Source organism: Haliotis rufescens, unplaced genomic scaffold (genome assembly GCF_023055435.1).
Source record: "Haliotis rufescens isolate VD_foot unplaced genomic scaffold, xgHalRufe1.0.p SCAF_53, whole genome shotgun sequence".
Taxonomy (NCBI): Eukaryota; Metazoa; Mollusca; class Gastropoda; order Lepetellida; family Haliotidae; genus Haliotis; species Haliotis rufescens.
In genome coordinates, this window is record NW_025964257.1 from 1,161,981 (window position 1) to 1,182,152 (window position 20,172).

The window sequence follows — 20,172 nt, forward strand, 5'->3', positions numbered from 1 at the left end:
TATAAGGCGATGTGAACTAGATATTCCACTGATTGGCATCATAATTATCACTGGTGGCTACCGATTAAAGTGAATTATTGTAATACACAACCTGGCATGTTGCCATTTTAGTACCCGTACATGTAATCAGAAAGTCTTAATAAGTTTCATACAGATGTTCTTACGCAGTGTTTTTCGAACTAACTTTATTTTCACAAAGCTTGGCTATACATAGGCAATTTCACGTGCCGCACGATTTACATGAACTATAAAATCCGCGAAGCACTCAGCGTTCGCACGAATGCTCCCAGTTAACTCCCAGTGGTATTCCCAGCGAACATTTCATGTTCCTGGCTATAGTTCTCCAGAACAGATGTCATTTCAAATATACATAACAGAAAACAAAACCTCATTTGACCGCTGATGCCATCAACTCGCATCACAAATTCCGGTAAAAGATAGATTTATTCCCACTTTTCTATTGAATTTACAATTTCCTGACATAATCCAAAACATACTGATTTAGAAAAGATATTGGGTGAAAGTAGAAATTCTTACATCTAGAGGACACATCATGATCATACTATTGAATTCAAAGACATTGAAGCTGGCCTAAATACCCCAGGATATCAAACAAACATTGCATCTTAGGTTTGCTCATTTTTTATACAATAAGACAGGGTTTTATAGGATGAAAGTTTATATACAATAGGATAGTTCAATACTTTGCATCCTCTAAAATCCTATCTGTCGTACATTGGTGTCCGATGTTTTCACTCGTGTGTGTGTGTGTGTGTGTGTGTGTGTGTATATATATATATATATATATATATATATATATATATATATATATATATATAATCATATAATATATATTATATATATATATATATTATATATATATATCATATACTATAATTATACACTCATAATTGCAAATTTTATCAAGCCGAAAATTCAAATACGATGTAAAGGTGGTTACCACCTTCCTCGAACCACCGATAATGACAGTCTCCGAGTGCAAGTCCGAGCCAGTTGGCCCTCGGATGACCGCAAGAGCAAGAGTCATCCAGGTCTGTCCGATTACAAAATAATTAACATATTTCTTGCTCCTGTATCCTAATGTACAATTGCTATTCCTAGAAGCAAACATACCCCCATCGTCAACAAATCAATTACCCCCGCGAAAGTAAAGAAAATAACACCGCGGCTATGATCATGTTTCTGAAAGACTGCATTTTAATCTAAGATTATGTTCCTTTGAAGGTAATTCCTCAAAGGGAGTCAACATTGAAAACGGTTATCCTTGGACAGGATGATGATCAAATACAGCTAAAACTGTGGAGGGGCGCAAGCGAGCTTGCAACTCCTCCGGGGTCTTTGATACTCCTAAACCACGAGGTCATTGGCAAGTTTAGGGGTATCAAAGACCTAAATTCAACCGATGAGACAACAATCCAGGTTTGTTTACATATTGAACAACTGATTGCTTTAAAGACAAAGTCAACGCCATCTCATGAAAACACTACAAAGAAGTCTCGTACATAAAACAATTTTTCAAAAGTTTCTTTGAAATACTTTTGGAACAGACATAACATAATTGCAAGTTAAAACACAATTTAAAAAAAATGAAAATACTGACGCACCGTGTTCATTGTAGATTCAACCCGAAGAGGTAACGACCGTTTGCGGTGAAATTGAGGCCATGGGCTTCGAGGAGTAAGTATACCTGAAAGTGTCATGACATGATACCCATGCTTCACATAACATTTATACCGCCGTCGTATAGCTGGAATATTGCTGAGTGCGGCGTTAAACAACAAACCAACCATAACATTTATGTGTGAATGCTATCGCATTCATACGTCATTATGTGAATATTTGATATAACAAGCGGACCTTGTACATGTTCAATTTGCAAGTTACCGACGAAATGCATGTAAGTAAACAGCTTGGTACACAATCCATTCATGGGTGAATAATGTAATTTAAATCGGATCGACATACGTTTCTGTCAAAGCTGTACTACATTTACATATGTTCTCAAACCACAAGTTATGCCTATAATCCGAAAGTACTTGTCACATTATTTCTGCACACTTGCAAAATATCCCTTGCCTGCATTTTCCCAAAAATAAAAGTGATCCTGTTCAACTGAAAGTGCAAACTACTCAAAATTAAAATTACTACCACATTAAAGGTTATACGTCAAGCTGTGTGCATATTTTGATATAGCTCAATACAATATTATGTGAAGACATGTTTCATGAGCAAAAGTTCATTGTCGTGCGCCACATAATACTAACATGACCAGTAACAAGATTACCGTCCAAAAGAGATTATCTGACCAAAACTGAAACTTCAAACATGAAAACAATTCGTTGTCCCCAGCACTCCGTGGTGCTTATGTGATCCACGTGAAGCACTCACAATCCTGGCACCATCGTCTCTTGCTCTCAACAGGTTGCTCAGGGAAAATTGTTCCACTCTTTAGTAATGGCATAGCCATGTTCCTGTAGAGTTGTCAGAGTGAGTGAGCGAGTGAGTTATGATTTTACATTGCATCGGCAATATTGCAGCCATATCGCGATGAGAACAAGTTCATTATTATCAAAATACCTGTCGACAAAGGACAGTAAAACAGTAAGGTAATTATCACAGTGTAGACATAAAACTTACCTGAGCAATATTAAAACAAAGAAGTTTTCAGTGTATTAGTTATTAGAAAGTAAAACCAGGCTATAGACCACTGGTAACCAAAGCTAGACCACCTAACTGGGGATCATGGGGACTTACAGTACTTTTGCTTCCTGCATGATTCCGAGCAGGATTTATGTCATCACTTTGGTCACGAGTGGTTGTATGAAATATTAACCAATATTAAAAAATCAAAACACAATGAAGGAATTAAAACACTAGTTGATATTAATTACTTCAATATAGATGGAATTATGTGCCACAGTCAGGGGGACAATAATTTTACACTACTTGTAGAGTTGTCAGAAGGACAGGGTGTCATGAGGGGGTCATCTCCAAACCGCGTTCCACATGTGTTCAATAGGGTTGGAAGTCTGGTGACCTCTGTCCGTTGATGGTCCTATGGGGGTTATCCAATCATTTTGTACCGATATATCGCAATCTCTATTTGTTGAAAGAATGTGTTTTGATATTAAACTTGATCCTCAGCAAGCTTTGAATATATGTATAAATAAGGCTTTTGAAATTTCTTTTGAATTTTACTGCATCAGACATGTCTCTTCCTTAAACCACTGCACTGTGGGTTTATATCCTCAACTCAGAAATGATATTTCACCATCGCCAGATACCATTATGTCTTCCCTGATTACACCAGAAATGCGTACTGCTTTGTTGTCATGTTTACACTAACTTCAACAACGTTATTATGAACATAGTTGAACACATCAATGTATTTCTGTCACATATTCTGAACCGGTGTCACTTTAATAAATGGGGTATCTGGATAAATTTGGAAAAAAAGGTGAAGATAAAACTCATCTTTTCCAAAGTATTACAAATACTTTACTTGTTCATTCATATTTACAAAACCAATAAATCTTTATCAAATTATTACAGCATCTGAATACAGACAACGCAATGGTATTATTGAACGGGAAAACGTACCGGGGCAGTGCCGAAGTCATCGGCAAGGCATTTCCAAATAAAGACATGCCGGATGGGATGTTCCATCTGGAAATTAAGGGGGGGGGGGGGGGGGGGGGGGGGGGGGGGGAGAATACTTTCAATGTAAGTATAATATTCGCATTTCGAATGATTTTTATGAAATATTGCAAGTAACTAGAAAGATGAAACACATATCTAAATGTTGTGCTATAGCCTAAATAATAATCCGAACTGTTACGCATTAAAAAAATGTTGAAATATGATTGTATCATCCAACATGTAAAAATCCTAATCCTACATCAAGATTATCAAAATTGAAATGTCATTCACAACTAGTAACAGGATGTTATAGTGAGGCAATATTTATTTCAGTGTTGAAGGTCTGCCGGGCGAGGGCGAGGGCGAGGGCGAGGGCGAGGGTCTGCCGGGGGGTGCGGGCGAGGGCGAGGGTCTGCCGAGGGGTGCGGGCGGGGGCGAGGGTCTGTCGGCGGGCGAGGGCGAGGGTCTGCCGGGGAGCGAGGGCGAGGGTCTGCCAGGGAGCGAGGGCGAGGGTCTGCCGGGGAGCGAGGGCGAAGGTCTGCCGGGGAGCGAGGGCGAAGGTCTGCCGGGGAGCGAGGGCGAGGGTCTGCCAAGGGACGACCTCGAGGGTCTGCCGGGGAGCGAGGGCGAGGGTCTGCCAAGGAGCGAGGGCGAGGGTCTGCCAAGGGACGACCTCGAGGGTCTGCCGGGGAGCGAGGGCGAGGGTCTGCCAAGGGACGACCTCGAGGGTCTGCCGGGGAGCGAGGGCGAGGGTCTGCCAGGGAGCGAGGGCGAGGGTCTGCCAAGGGACGACCTCGAGGGTCTGCCAAGGGACGACCTCGAGGGTCTGCCAGGGAGCGAGGGCGAGGGTCTGCCAAGGGACGACCTCGAGGGTCTGCCGGGGAGCGAGGGCGAGGGTCTGCCAAGGGACGACCTCGAGGGTCTGCCGGGGAGCGAGGGCGAAGGTCTGCCAAGGAGCGAGGGCGAAGGTCTGCCGGGGAGCGAGGGCGAGGGTCTGCCAAGGAGCGAGGGCGAAGGTCTGCCGGGGAGCGAGGGCGAAGGTCTGCCAAGGGACGACCTCGAGGGTCTGCCGGGGAGCGAGGGCGAAGGTCTGCCGGGGAGCGAGGGCGAGGGTCTGCCAAGGGACGACCTCGAGGGTCTGCCGGGGAGCGAGGGCGAAGGTCTGCCGGGGAGCGAGGGCGAGGGTCTGCCAAGGGACGACCTCGAGGGTCTGCCGGGGAGCGAGGGCGAAGGTCTGCCGGGGAGCGAGGGCGAGGGTCTGCCAAGGGACGACCTCGAGGGTCTGCCGGGGAGCGAGGGCGAAGGTCTGCCGGGGAGCGAGGGCGAGGGTCTGCCAAGGGACGACCTCGAGGGTCTGCCAAGGAGCGAGGGCGAAGGTCTGCCAGGGAGCGAGGGCGAGGGTCTGCCAAGGGACGACCTCGAGGGTCTGCCAGGGAGCGAGGGCGAGGGTCTGCCAGGGAGCGACGGCGAGGGTCTGCCGGGGAGCGAGGGCGAGGGTCTGCCAGGGAGCGAGGGCGAGGGTCTGCCAGGGAGCGACGGCGAGGGTCTGCCAGGGAGCGAGGGCGAGGGTCTGCCAAGGGATGACGGCGAGGGTGCCCGGAGACGACGAGCCTCGGCCCGAAAACGAGGGGACGATTCTGTAAAGAGGCGACGATCCGGACCCGAAATAAAAAAAAATTACTGTATTCTCAACTGTTTTTCAATTTGTTTATATGGCTGAGCTGTGCGATTGAAATGACCTTACAGCATGAACTTCCTGCAAGAGATAAACCTGACGTAATACGTCTTTACCACTTGTCTTCAACCCACGGCAAATGTCACTTGAGGTAACCAAGTCGAATATGGATGCAAATATTTCTCATGCGTCTAAGGAACCGACCGCTTGATATTGAGACGGGGGAAGTGGGGACTGGGGGCTATGATTTTGTAGCGAGATTTCTTTCAACTACAAAACTATTTTTATTTGAAACTAAGGATGTATTTTCTAAAGAACATGTTGCAACAATGACATTTGAGGCAGGCAATATCATTTTTCTTTTCAACAGTCTGAAGCATTGTTTTTCGAGATATTTTAGAACAATTTCGTTTCCCCCCGCACCGCCTTCGCCCATCAAAATATCAAATGGTCAGTCCGCGCGACAACTCGGCATACCGACAGTTGCGTGGTTTATTTCACGATGAAACATTGTTCATCGTGACGTCATTTCTGGAGATTCGCAACCACACGACCTCGTATATTGAAGTGTTTTAGAGGGGTTGTCTTGCCGAGTTCGGATGTGTTGCATATTGTACATAATATTGATATCTCATAAGAAAGAAACGACTCGTGACCTTTCTTAATGATACAATAAAACGCTGCAGGGAGAGGGAACCACTGGGGGCTGCGCCCTTCAAGGATTATTCGCAAGACAGTGTTTATCTTAACGCCCGCTCGTCTATTTCTAAATGACATCACTCTTTCACATCTATAGCATGTCACCCATCACTCTTTCACATCTATAGCATGTCACCCATCACTCTTTCACATCTGTAGCATGTCACCCATCACTCTTTCACATCTATAGCATGTCACCCATCACTCTTTCACATCTATAGCATGTCACCCATCACATCTTCCCCTCTACAGAATGTCGTCGATCCCACCTTGCCCTCTATAGCATGTCGCCCATTACATCTTCCCCTCTATAGAATGTCGCCCATCACATCTTCCCCTCAAAAGCATGTCGCCCATCACATCTTCCCCTCTATAGCATGTCGCCCATTACATCTTCCCATCTTAGCATGTCGCCCATCACACCTTCACCTCTCAAGCATCTCGCCTATCACACCTTCCCGTCTATAGCATGTCGCCCCTCACATCTTCCCCTGTATAGCATGTCGCCCATCACACCTTCCAAACTATAGCATGTCGCCCGTCACACCTTCCAAACTATAGCATGTCGCCCCTCACATCTTCCCCTCTATAGCATGTCGCCCGTCACACTTTCCAAACTAAAGCATGTCGCTCATCTCATCTTCCAAACGATAGCATGTCGCCCCTCACACCTTCCCCTCTATAGCACGTCGCCCGTCACACCTTCCCCTCTGTAGCATGTCGCCCCTCACATCTTCCCCTGTATAGCATGTCGCCTATCACACCTTCCAAACTAAAGCATGTCGCCCATCTCATCTTCCAAACGATACCATGTCGCCCATCACACCTTCCAAACTATGGCATGTCGCCCGTCACACCTTCCAAACTGTAGCATGTCGCCCCTCACATCTTCCACTCTATAGCATGTCGCCCGTCACACCTTCCAAACTAAAGCATGTCACCCCTCACATCTTCCCCTCTATAGCATGTCGCCCGTCACACCTTCCAAACTAAAGCATGTCGCCCCTCACATCTTCCCCTCTATAGCATGTCGCCCGTCACACCTTCCAAACTAAAGCATGTCGCCCCTCACATCTTCCCCTCTATAGCATGTCGCCCCTCACACCTTCCAAACTAAAGCATGTCACCCCTCACATCTTCCCCTCTATAGCATGTCGCCCGTCACACCTTCCAAACTAAAGCATGTCACCCCTCACATCTTCCCCTCTATAGCATGTCGCCCGTCACACCTTCCAAACTAAAGCATGTCGCCCCTCACACCTTCCAAACTAAAGCATGTCGCCCCTCACATCTTCCCCTCTATAGCATGTCGCCCCTCACACCTTCCAAACTAAAGCATGTCGCTCATCTCATCTTCCAAACGTCGTCTATTTCTAAATGACATCTAGATCTGCTGACATTACATATATCAACAGACCTATTTCAAATATTTAATAGGTTTGACTTCAGTTGATAATAAGCTTGTCTGGCATCTTAGATTCATTTTTGCAGTACAATCGCACCAAAGTCACTCAAAGAGGTGACGTTAAATTATGTACCAATTCCTTCCAAACAGCACAAATAACATAAATAATTGCACATTAAGTGACAGTAAATGCAGCCTTCAATATTTTCATTATCGCTTTATGACAAGTCTCTCAGTGACTTGGGTAGGATGATTCAAAACAAAATCCGAAATGTTAATTTTTATCGGTTCTCTAAAACTAACCTTAAAATGACCAATTTTGACATACGGCATCCGATACCTTTCAATTTCGCCTCAACATCACATGATCATAAGGGCATGTTTTCTCATTACTCTTCTGACAAAAAATATTGCCAACATATGTTTCAAAATTCAAAACCTGTTGGATAACGAACTGCCACCACAGAACATGTAATAACAATACAATCAAAAGCACGACCTTGGACACTGTGTTCCGGGGATGTCCGGGCGGTCGGGTAGCCTAGTGGTTAAAGCGTTGGCTCGTCACGCCGGAGACCCGGGTTCGATTCCCGACATGGGTACAATGTGTGAAGCCCATTTGTGGTGTCCCCCGCCGTAATATTGCTGGAATATTGCTAAAAGCGGCGTAAAACCTCACTCACTCACTCACTCACTCACTCACTCACTCCGGGGATGTCCAAATTTGGTAGTGGCGATGACATGCAAACGGTGACTGTTTTAACAGCTTTGGTACAAGCACTTCCTTTGTGAATTCGAACATGTTCGAGGTCAAAAATGGGTTTAGAACACCCTGGGACACCCCCGGAACACGCCAATTTCGTAGCGGAGTTATGCCACAAGCGGCTACTCACTTTTGATTACATTGGTACGAACAAACCATGTCAGGATTCGAATATGAACGATGACTGAAATGGTTTACGAACACCCAAGGATGCTCCGGCACCCAATATTTTTTTTTCAAAACGGACCAATGAAAGATCAAATTATTAATTACATAAAATATTTAGAAGTGGATTCAAGTAGGCTCGAACTAAATGACTCGGTGGTATGAAAAATCATAGAGCCCGACATCGCTGCCCGCAGCTTTAATTATTATTATTATTATTATGATCATTAGGTAAAAAGGGGGTATTAGACAGTCTCACATACACTGACGTTCTTGATTAGTAGCTGACACCGTGAGCTCCAGGCGCTGAGTGTTGTCATGCGAACACAGCCCTGTGCATTTCTACTTGTGCAGAGATGAATTATTGTCAATCTTACACTATTGTATATTAATGTCTTCAATCCATAGTCATCTACCGTGAGATATCATGCATCAAGCTAATACTTGTCGGGGTTGGAAAGATTCAGGGATACTGACCACCTTATCTGAAGCAGATAACATGACCCGTCTACCACCTTTACCATCAGTGCATGTCAAGCATCACTCTTTCACATCTATAGCATGTCGCCCATCACACTTTCCCCTCTCAAGCACGTCGCCTATCACATCTTCCCCTCTATAGAATGTCGCCCATCACACCTTCCCCTCAAAAGCATGTCGCCAATAACACTTACGGCTCCATAACATGTCGCCCATCACATCTTCCCCTCTATAGCATGTCGCCCATCACATCTTCCCCTCTATAGAATGTCGCCCATCACACCTTCACCTCTTAAGCATCTCGCCTATCACACCTTCCCGTCTACAGCATGTCGCCCCTCACATCTTCCCCTGTATAGCATGTCGCCCATCACACCTTCCAAACTATAGCATGTCGCCCGTCACACCTTCCAAACTATAGCATGTCGTCCATCACACCTTCCAAACTATAGCATGTCGCCCGTCACACCTTCCAAACTATAGCATGTCGTCTATCACACCTTCCAAACTATAGCATGTCGCCCGTCACACCTTCCAAACTATAGCATGTCGCCCATCACATCTTCCCCTCTATAGCATGTCGCCCGTCACACCTTCCAAACTAAAGCATGTCGCCCATCTCATCTTCCAAACGATAGCATGTCGCCCATCACACCTTCCCCTCTATAGCACGTCGCCCGTCACACCTTCCAAACTAAAGCATGTCGCCCATCACATCTTCCCCTGTATAGCACGTCGCCCGTCACACCTTCCAAACTAAAGCATGTCGCCCATCTCATCTTCCAAACGATAGCATGTCGCCCATTACACCTTCCCCTCTATAGCACGTCGCCCGTCACACCTTCCAAAATATAGCATGTCGCCCATCACACCTTCCAAAATATAGCATGTCGCCCATCACACCTTCCCCTCTATAGCATGTCGCCCCCCACATCTTCCCCTCTATAGCATGTCGCCCATCACACCTTCCAAAATAAAGCATGTCGCCCGTCACACTTTCAAAACTAAAGCATGTCGCCCATCTCATCTTCCAAACGATAGCATGTTGCCCATCACACTTTCCAAACTATCGCATGCCTCTCCTCACATCTTCCCCTCTATAGCATGTTTGCCCATCACACCTTCCAAACTAAAGCATGTCGTATTTCACACTTTCCAAGTTACAGCATATACTTCCCTCATAAACTGTCACCATTCGCAAAATATTACTATAGACAAAAGCAGAGTATCCACACAGAAAACAGTAGAAAACCCTTAAGACAATAGCAGAGTATTTCTGAAGACAATAGCAGAGTATTTCTGAAGACGATAGCAGAGTATTTCCATAGACGATAGCAGAGTATTTCTGATGACGATAGCAGAGTACTTCTGAAGACGATAGCAGAGTATTTCCGTAGACGATAGCAGAGTATCTCTGAAGACGATAGCAGAGTATTTCTGATGACGATAGCAGAGTATTTCTGATGACGATAGCAGAGTATTTCCGTAGACGATAGCAGAGTATTTCTGAAGACGATAGCAGAGTATTTCTGATGACGATAGCAGAGTATTTCTGTAGACGATAGCAGAGTATTTCTGTAGACGACAGCAGAGTATTTCCACAGACAATTGCAGAGTATTTCTGAAGACGACAACAGAGTATTTCTGAAGACGATAGCAGAGTATTTCTGAAGACGATAGCAGAGTATTTCCATAGACGATAGCAGAGTATTTCTGATGACGATAGCAGAGTACTTCTGAAGACGACAACAGAGTATTTCTGAAGACGATAGCAGAGTATTTCTGAAGACGATAGCAGAGTATTTCCGTAGACGATAGCAGAGTATTTCTGAAGACGATAGCAGAGTATTTCTGATGACGATAGCAGAGTATTTCTGTAGACGATAGCAGAGTATTTCTGTAGACGATAGCAGAGTATTTCTGTAGACGACAGCAGAGTATTTCCACAGACAATTGCAGAGTATTTCTGAAGACGACAACAGAGTATTTCTGAAGACGATAGCAAAGAATTTCCACAGACGATAGCAGAGTATTTCCACAGACGATAGCAGAGTATTTTTGAAGACGATAGCAGAATATTTCTGTAGACGACAGCAGAGTGTTTCTGTAGACTATAGAAGAATATTTCTGTAGACGATAGCAGAGTATTTTGTACACGATAGCAGAATATTTCTGTAGACGATAGCAGAGTATTTCTGTAGACGATTGCAGAATATTTCTGAAGACGATAGCAGAATATTTCTGTAAACGACAGCAGAATATTTCTGTAGGCGACAGCAGAGTATTGATGTAGACGATAGCAGAGTATTTTGTAGACGATAGCAAAGTATTATGTAGACGATAGCAGAGTATTTCTGAAGACGTTAACAGGGTATTTCTGAAGACGATAGCAGATTATTTCTGTAGACAATAGCAGAGTTTTCTGTTGACGATAGCAGAGTATTATCACAGACGATAGCAGAGTATTTCCACAGACGATAGCAGAGTATTTCCACAGACGATAGCATAGTATTTCTGTTGACGACAGCAGAGTATTTCCACAGACGACAGCAGAGTATTTCCACAGACGATAGCAGAGTATTTCTGTTGACGACAGCAGAGTATTTCCACAGACGACAGCAGAGTATTTCCACTGACGATAGCAGAGTATTTCCACAGACGATAGCAGAGTATTTCTGTTGACGATAGCAGAGTTTTCTGTTGATGATAGCAGAGTTTTCTGTTGACGATAGCAGAGTATTTCCACAGACGACAGCAGAGCATTTCCACAGACGATAGCAGAGTATTTCTGAAGACGATAACAGGGTATTTCTGAAGACGATAGCAGATTATTTCTGTAGACGATAGCAGAGTTTTCTGTTGACGATAGCAGAGTATTTCCACAGACGATAGCAGAGTATTTCCACAGACGATAGCAGAGTATTTCTGTTGACGACAGCAGAGTATTTCCACAGACGACAGCAGAGTATTTCCACAGACGATAGCAGAGTTTTTCTGTTGACGACAGCAGAGTATTTCCACAGACGACAGCAGAGTATTTCCACAGACGATAGCAGAATATTTCCACAGACGATAGCAGAGTATTTCTGTTGACGATAGCAGAGTTTTCTGTTGAAGATAGCAGAGTTTTCTGTTGACGATAGCAGAGTTTTCTGTTGACGATAGCAGAGTATTTCCACAGACGATAGCAGAGTATTTCCACAGACGATAGCAGAGTATTTCTGAAGACGATAGCAGAATATTTCTGTAAACGACAGCAGAATATTTCTGTAGACGATAGAAGAGTATTTCTGTAGACGATAGCAGAGTATTTTGTAGACGATAGCAGAGTATTTCTGTAGACGAAAGCAGAGTATTTTTGTAGACGATAGCAGAATATTTCTGAAGACGATAGCAGAATATTTCTGTAGACGACAGCAGAATATTTCTGTAGGCGACAGCACAGTATTTCTGTAGACGATAGCAGAGTATTTTGTAGACGATAGCAGGGTATGCCAACTACCGGGTTCTGCCTCTGAGACAAACGACCTTCTCACACACACCGACCAGCTATTGCTGAGTGCGGCGTTAAACAACAAACAAAACAAATCACTATGACAAGCTTGTGGTATCTAAGTATGTGTGGAATGTGTTGAAATTACACACCCTGGGAAATGTCCTAAACATACATAACTGTCTTTGAAACAGACATTATATCATTAGAACACTGAAAAGGGGCCAAGTGACGTACTTCTAGAACCCAGAATCGGCATATTGACTGTCATGTTGTGCAATGAAAAAGATGTTTAATTTGAATTTCTTGCTGTATTTTGAGGGAAAGAACCAAAAATTTTCACAAGGAACCAATATTGTTTATTTGAGTTGTACATCGTTACCAGTTTGTGAACTTGGTATTTCTACTTCAGAACTAACAAGTACACAATGGATTTCCTGGTGATTAAAATTTAATGTCGTGTGTTGACATGGCCACCCACTGGTGCTTGATGACCACGAGGAGGAAACGCAGGACAACAGATTCCATTGATAGAAATAGATTGAATCGGACTGCACACAAAGCATAACGTAGAGAAATAAACAACTTAAATATTTTACTTATAAGACAGCCATAAAAAGTAACTGTAAACATTTAAAAGCTTCATTTGTATCGGACAACTCGTTTTATGCATCATGAATCGAAGTTCCTCCTTCTAACCCCTTGTTACAAGAATAGTGACTACACAGAGTATTGAAGTCCAGAACAGTGATGTTCTCTTAAGACCATTGCGGTATGGCCCTAACATTGTTCCCCACTGGTGGCCACAATGTACTGCCGAAAGAAGGTCGATGTGTTTGGCCGCACCTTTGGTGACTACAGGCAGCGATCTAGAGCATGCATGCTCGAGTCTTCTCATCTGTCTACAAGCAGGCGAATTAAGTTCAAAAGAAAAAGAAAAACAGCTTTTCGGTAATCTAACAATCTTGCAAACTGAAATAAATCAAGTTCAAATATAGACTGAATACTAGTAAGGAACATGTTTTACGTTGTTTAGTATTGCCATCTGCCTACATCCCCATTACCCCCATGCTTGTCGTGAGAGGTTACTAAGAGGATCGGGTGGTCAGGCTCGCTGACTTAGTTCATGAATGTCACCATTTCCCAACTGTGTAGATCAATGGTCATGATTTTAATCACTGGCTTGTCTGGGCCAGACTCGATTGTTTTCAGATCATCATGGTAAAACTGGAATATTGCTAAGTGTGCATTTAACATGAAACAAGCAAACAAAACCCACATAATCCTTCTCTCGCCCGTTTGAGTCAAATAAACATCTGTCACTATGACAAGACTGCTTTGCAGAATGCTTGTCCTGGTGTTTGCTGATATTGTTGGCTGGTGTACATATCATCCTTCAAACTCAAGTCACCCTCCTCCTGGATGTGTTGAGTGAGAACATGGGTAGGGTTGCCCGCAAGATGTCAGAAATATAAACGCAGGGGGCATTGTACCTATGTGGGGAATCGAACCCGGGTCTTCGTGACGAGCAAATGCACTAGGCTACCCGACCACCCCCTGAATGTGTTGATGTTGCGACTATGCTTGTCATAAGAGGCAACCATGCTTGTCATAAGAGGCGACTATGCTTGTCATAAGAGGCAACCATGCTTGTCATACAAGGCAACCATGCTTGTCATAAGAGGCAACCATGCTTGTCATAAGAGGCGGCCATGCTTGTCATAAGAGGCAACTATGCTTGTCATAAGAGGAAACTCAAGGTGTCAGGTGGTCAGGCTCACTGGCATGGTTGACTTGGTTGACTTTTATGCAAGGCACATGCACTTCAGTACCCAAGAATGGGTATTAAAACGTGTGTTAAGGGGATTCCATATGCATTGTTAAGCATCGTGCTGACAACAACGACTCAGAAGAACAACAAAATGACGCAATTACTCAACATTATGAAATGCCGCGCCTGTCCGAAAATGAGCGTCTTCGAGTCACTGGTATGCTTGAAGCAGGATCGAGTCAACGTGATGTTGCAATACAATTTAAGGTCCACAGAAACACCATTTGGTGTTTATGGCAACGTTGGCAACAGACAAATGCAGTCGGAGACCATCCTCTGAGTGGCAGGCCACGCGTAACCAATAATCGACAAGATAACTGGCTTCGATCAACACACCTACGAAATCGATTCCAGCCAGCAACAGTGACTGCAAGAAGCATCCCTGGCCTTCGACAAATATCTTCACAAATCGTACGTCGCCGCCTCAGTAGTGCAGGGGTTGTCGTCAGAAGACCCGCCAGACGTCCCATTTTGACAGGAAACCACCGTCAAGCACGTCTACAGGGGTGCAGAGAGCTTTTTCGCTGGACGGCCATGCAGTGGGGACAAGTTCTATTCACCGACGAGTCTCGTTTTCACCTCAACCACAGCGATGGACGGAATCGAGTGTAGCGACGTCGAGGTGAACGTTACGTCAATTATTGTGTCATGGAAGAAGATCGTTTCAGGGGCGGCAGCGTTATGGTATGGGTTGGGATTACAGCAAGACAGAGGACCCGTTTGATAGTGGTAGAGGGAAATCTCAATGGACAGCGCTACCGCGACGAGATCATCGGCCCTGTTGTTCTACCGTTTTTGCGTCGTCATGGCCCAGGCATTACCTTTCAACATGACAACGCCCGGCCTCATATTGCTCGACTGGTTCAGGAATCTCTTCAACAAAACAACCTGAATGTCATTCCCTGGCCGGCTCGCTCCCCTGATCTCTCAGCAATCGAGCACATGTGGGATGAGATGGATCGGCGCCACAGACACTCCAGGAACTTCGAAACATGCTACAGCAGATATTGACAGCTATCCCACAGGACTTTGTGCGACGCCCGGTCCATTCCATGAGACGAACATGTTTTGCTTGCATCGCAGACAGAGGTGGACACACACGCTATTGATTTGTAAATTGACAAATGTTCATGTTTTTTTTTAATGAAATCACGCATTTTCTGAAGTCAGTATGGCAAAATAAACCTTTTGAATACTGAAATTGTTTCAGATTTGGTTAAAAACATACCTTTGCATTAAATCTTATTCATTGTCACATATTTTTGTTCAATATATATATATATACAAATACATATACATTTTTCCATTATTTTGCACCATTTAATATATTGCTGTAGTTGCTTCTATACAAGTACAATTATCTCACCTGTCTAATTTGTTTCTATTAAATTGGTGTCTTTGAGAAAGGTGGCTATTTGTAGGTAAGTGGCTGGTGGATTGTCGGGTTTGAATAGCATTGTTATATTGTTTTTGTATTTGGGTGGGAGAGAGTTGTATAGTGTTAGCTGTTGTTGTTTATATTTGCTGCAGGTGGTGAATATGTGTTTTATGTCTTCTATTGTATTGCAGTGAATGCAGTTTGGGCTTGTATGTCTGTTTTGCTTGTATAGTGTTGCGTTTAAGTTGGTTTGGTTGCTTTGTATTCTGTTTATGACTTTGTCTGCTAGGATGGAGTTTGTGTAGTTTTTGCATTTTGTTATTGGTTTGCTGAATAGTGTTTTGATCCATTGGGATTTACATTTTTGGATGTTGTTGCTAAAGTTTTGTTGTATTATATTGTGTTTTATTAGTGTTTTTGTTTCGGTTTTGCTTGTGTGAAACTGTAAAGTGGGAATTTTGTCAGTTGTAGCTATTTTTGCTGTTTGATCTGCAATTTGGTTTCCTGGTATGCCTGTATGGCTGGGTATCCATACTAATGTTATTGTTTTGTTGGCTGTTTTGAGTTTTGTGTGGGTGTTTATTATTTGTTTGATTAAGTCGGGTCTGCATTTGGAAGATTTGTCAGCTATTTGTTTTATTGAGTTAAATGAGTCACTTGGGGTGTTTGTTCGATATCCCAGTTGAGGAGGAGGAAGTAGAACTATGTTGTTCTAGGGCAGTGATCTGCGTGATATAGTATAGATATGATAGATATAGTATTGTCCGCTTTGAACCTTGATGTTTACTCCGTCATGGCTAAATCGAGAATGGTGTGTGACTGAATGAGGGACATAGTGCAGAATATATATAGTAGGTGGAGGATTAACAGTAGAGGATTAACAGTAACAACAAAGCATACATGAGTGGGATAACATAGGTAGGTGTGACAACAAAGGGAACAGGGCAGGAACACATCTAAACCCCAAGAGGCTAAAGGTGTAGTCTACAAAATTGACTGCAATTGTTGACAATCTTACGTAGGTGAAACATCCCGCCCTAACAACCCAAACTGCTAATTCTAACTTAACTGATGAAGAAGAGTACTCCACAACAGAAGAAACAATCGAAGCTACTCCAACTAAAACAAATGAAACTACCTTCAAAAACCTAAATAGTCTCACTTTACTCCTAGCTTACATGCATAGTCAAAACTCACCAAACGCAAGCATGAAATCCTTCCACAAAGTAGCATTCAATCTAAACTTAACCAATCTACCCTTCTTCCTCTTTAACCTCCACCTAAAAGAACTCACCAAGTAAAATAAAACTAAACGGAAATTACCAAACACCCGACCCCAATAATGGAAGGACTACATATTTTTCAGTGGAACGCCAACGGACTCACCTCCCACGGCCATGAACTAAAAGCTAAATTTAAACGAGATAAAGGCCCACATATTGCTTGTATTCAGGAAACTAAATTCTCCAAAAAATCCAAATTCACACTACCGAACTATAACTCAGTTAGAACAGATAGAGCTAAACCAAAAACAGGTAGAGCCGCAGGAGGACTGATTATATACATCAGGGAAGATATAAACTACGAAGAAATAAAGACAGACACGCCAAACCTAGAAGCTAACGGCATTATAATCACATTAAATAACAAAAAGATAAACATCATTAATATATACCACTGGGTAGAACAAAAAGTCCAACCTGAGGATCTAAATAATCTACTCAAAATAAGCAACAAATCCACTATATTCCTAGGAGACTTTAACCCTCACCATCCTACCTGGAGCATAAATGATAAAATAGATAATCATGGCAAACTAATATCCCAATGGATAGAAACAAACGACCTAGTACTCCTAAATAACAACCAACCCACAAGGTACGATAAGATTAACCAAAAAATGTCGGCTATCGACCTAACTATATGCACCGCAGATCTAGCCCAAAGTACTCAATGGGAAGTACACGATGTCCCACTAGGTAGTGATCACTTCCCCATAAACATAACCATAGGAAATACAAACAGAAAATCAAGAACCAAAATTCCGTTATAACCAAGCTAACTGGGACCAATTTCAAGTGATCTGCAATCAGGCTAATTTAAACGAATTAGAAAATAATGATCCAGAAATCTACTGTAAAAACCTAACAGATTACATAATAAAAGCAGCCAAAACCTCCATCCCTTTTCAAACAACTAAAACAAGCAAACCAACAGTACCATGGTGGAACGAGGAAATAGAACAAACTAGACGTAAACGTAAATCAGCCCTCAATAAAGCCAAACGCGACTATAAACATCTAAAAATAGCTCACGAACTAAACCACCAAGTTCAAAGTCTAGTCAAAATATCTAAAACCAGAAGCTGGAAAAAATTCTGTGAAGAAATAAATAACTGTACAGACGCCAGAACGGTCTGGCGCAAAATCCACGCCATTAGAGGCTTAAAACGTCATAAAAAAACACCTAACATTAATAATTCAACAAACCCCGCTGAAAAGGCAAATAACCTCGCCAACCACTTTTCGGCCGTAAGCAGTAACAACAACTTTAGCCAAAAATTTCAAGATAAACTTAAAACAGAAAACAAATCCACTAAAGAACCAAATAATGACAACCTAGAAATAAACCACCCTTACACAATGGAGGAGCTACTCTACGTCATCCAAAACAGGAAAAAGGGCACAGCCCCAGGATTGGACCTAACTTCCTACCCAATAATTAAAAAACTCCCCCCTAAACTACTCCAGGCACTATTTAAATTATACAATCTCATCTATCAAAACGGACAAGTACCTACTCCCTGGAAACAGGCCTTAGTCATACCAATCCCTAAACCTAATAAACCAGCTAATCAGGCTAACTCCTATAGACCAATTTCCTTAACTTCAAACTTATGTAAAGTAATGGAATCTATGGCTAAAAACAGACTACAACATTACCTAACTCAAAATAACATCATAAACCCAGATCAAAGTGGTTTCACTCCTGGCCGCTTAACCTTAGATAACCTCGCCCGTTTAGAGCAGGACATTAAAACAGGACAACTCAGCAAACAATATACTACAGGCATCTTCTTAAACTTCTCCAAAGATTTCGACATGGTATGGCACGACGGGCTAATACAAAAACTACAAAAAATAGGACTCAAAGGTCAAATAATAAACTACATCCAAGACTTCCTAAACAATCGTAAAATAACCGTGGGTATAGACCAAACGCTATCGGACCAATGTCCCCTAGAAAATGGCACTCCCCAGGGCAGTATCCTCAGCCCCACACTCTTCAATATAATGATAAATGATCTATTCGAGGGCCTATCCCCTAAAATAAACACATCTAAATTCGCTGATCCGCACAAAAAGCATTAAAATGGCCCAAAACCTACTTAAAAAATCTCTAAACAAAATACAGCAATGGGCTGACAAATGGGGCTTCTCCCTTAACTCGGAAAAAAAACACAGGAATAGTATTTAAACACAAAAACATGAAACCCGCCTCCCCAAAACTCCATCTAAACAACAAACCAATCCAATTCCTAAAACAAACCAAATTCTTAGGACTAATTTTCGATGAACATCTCTCCTGGGACGCTCACATAAATAATCTAATAACTAAATGTAGCAAAGATCTTAATACGCTAAGATGCCTAACTGGCTCAAACTGGGGGGCCTCCAAAGACACCCTCCTCTCACTCTATATATCACTAATTAGATCTAAAATAGACTACGGATGTGCCATATACGACACCCTAAACCAATCCCTAAGCAAAAAAAATAGACTCAATCCAATATCAGACTCTAAAACTAATAACACGCACTCAACATGGCACCTCCTACACTTCACTCCAGGCCTTAACGGGAGAAATGCCACTAAGTCTACGTAGGGAACAATTAACCCTAAATTTCTGGGCCGCGTCTCAATCCAACCCCCTAATTCAAAGCCTAATAAACAAAAATATAAGCCCCAAAAACCAAGCCCTAGCTCGAAAACACCCTCTACTTACTCCAATATCCCAAAGAATAACCAATTACTTAAATGAACACCAAATAAACAATCTTAAACAAAACTGTAAAAAATCAAATATCTTCACCCCAAAACTTAAAACACCCAAAATAGACATAACACTAGCTAGCACAATAAATAAACAAACCGACCCAAACATAGCCAAAACCACCACACTAGCATACATACATGAAAATTGGCCAAATTGGTGTCACATTTACACAGACGGATCCTCAGATCCGATCTCCAAACACACAGGTTTCGGAGTCCACATCACACAACCAACTAAAGCCACACAATCCTACCGACTCCCAAACAATCAATCAATATTCACGGCCGAACTAATGGGCATGGCCTCAGCCCTTCATAATCAACAATCTAAAAAACAACAAAAAATCCTAATACTTACCGACTCGCTCAGTGGACTACAAGACCTCCAAAATAAAAACACCAAAAACCGCCCTGAGCTAATAAATCAGATACTAAAAAGCTCAAACGATTTAACTAAGGCAGGCAAACAAATAGTATTCATTTGGATCCCCGCCCACGTAGGAATATACGGCAATGAAAACGCCGATAAAGCAGCTAAACTATCCCTTAAAAACCCAGAAATAAGCT

At 42.9% G+C, this 20,172-nt stretch overlaps 1 protein-coding gene across 1 annotated transcript in view; it reads left to right on the forward strand.

Annotated features, from left to right (window-relative positions):
* Nucleotides 1-20,172, forward strand: part of LOC125374165 (S-antigen protein-like) — a 55,663-nt gene that overhangs the window by 20,060 nt on the left and 15,431 nt on the right. Inside the window, exons 3-4 of the mRNA XM_048384996.1 lie at nt 1,640-1,698; nt 3,994-5,299. Of these exons, the coding sequence (XP_048240953.1) occupies nt 1,640-1,698; nt 3,994-5,299 (1,365 nt within the window). The remainder of the gene's footprint in view (nt 1-1,639; nt 1,699-3,993; nt 5,300-20,172) is intronic.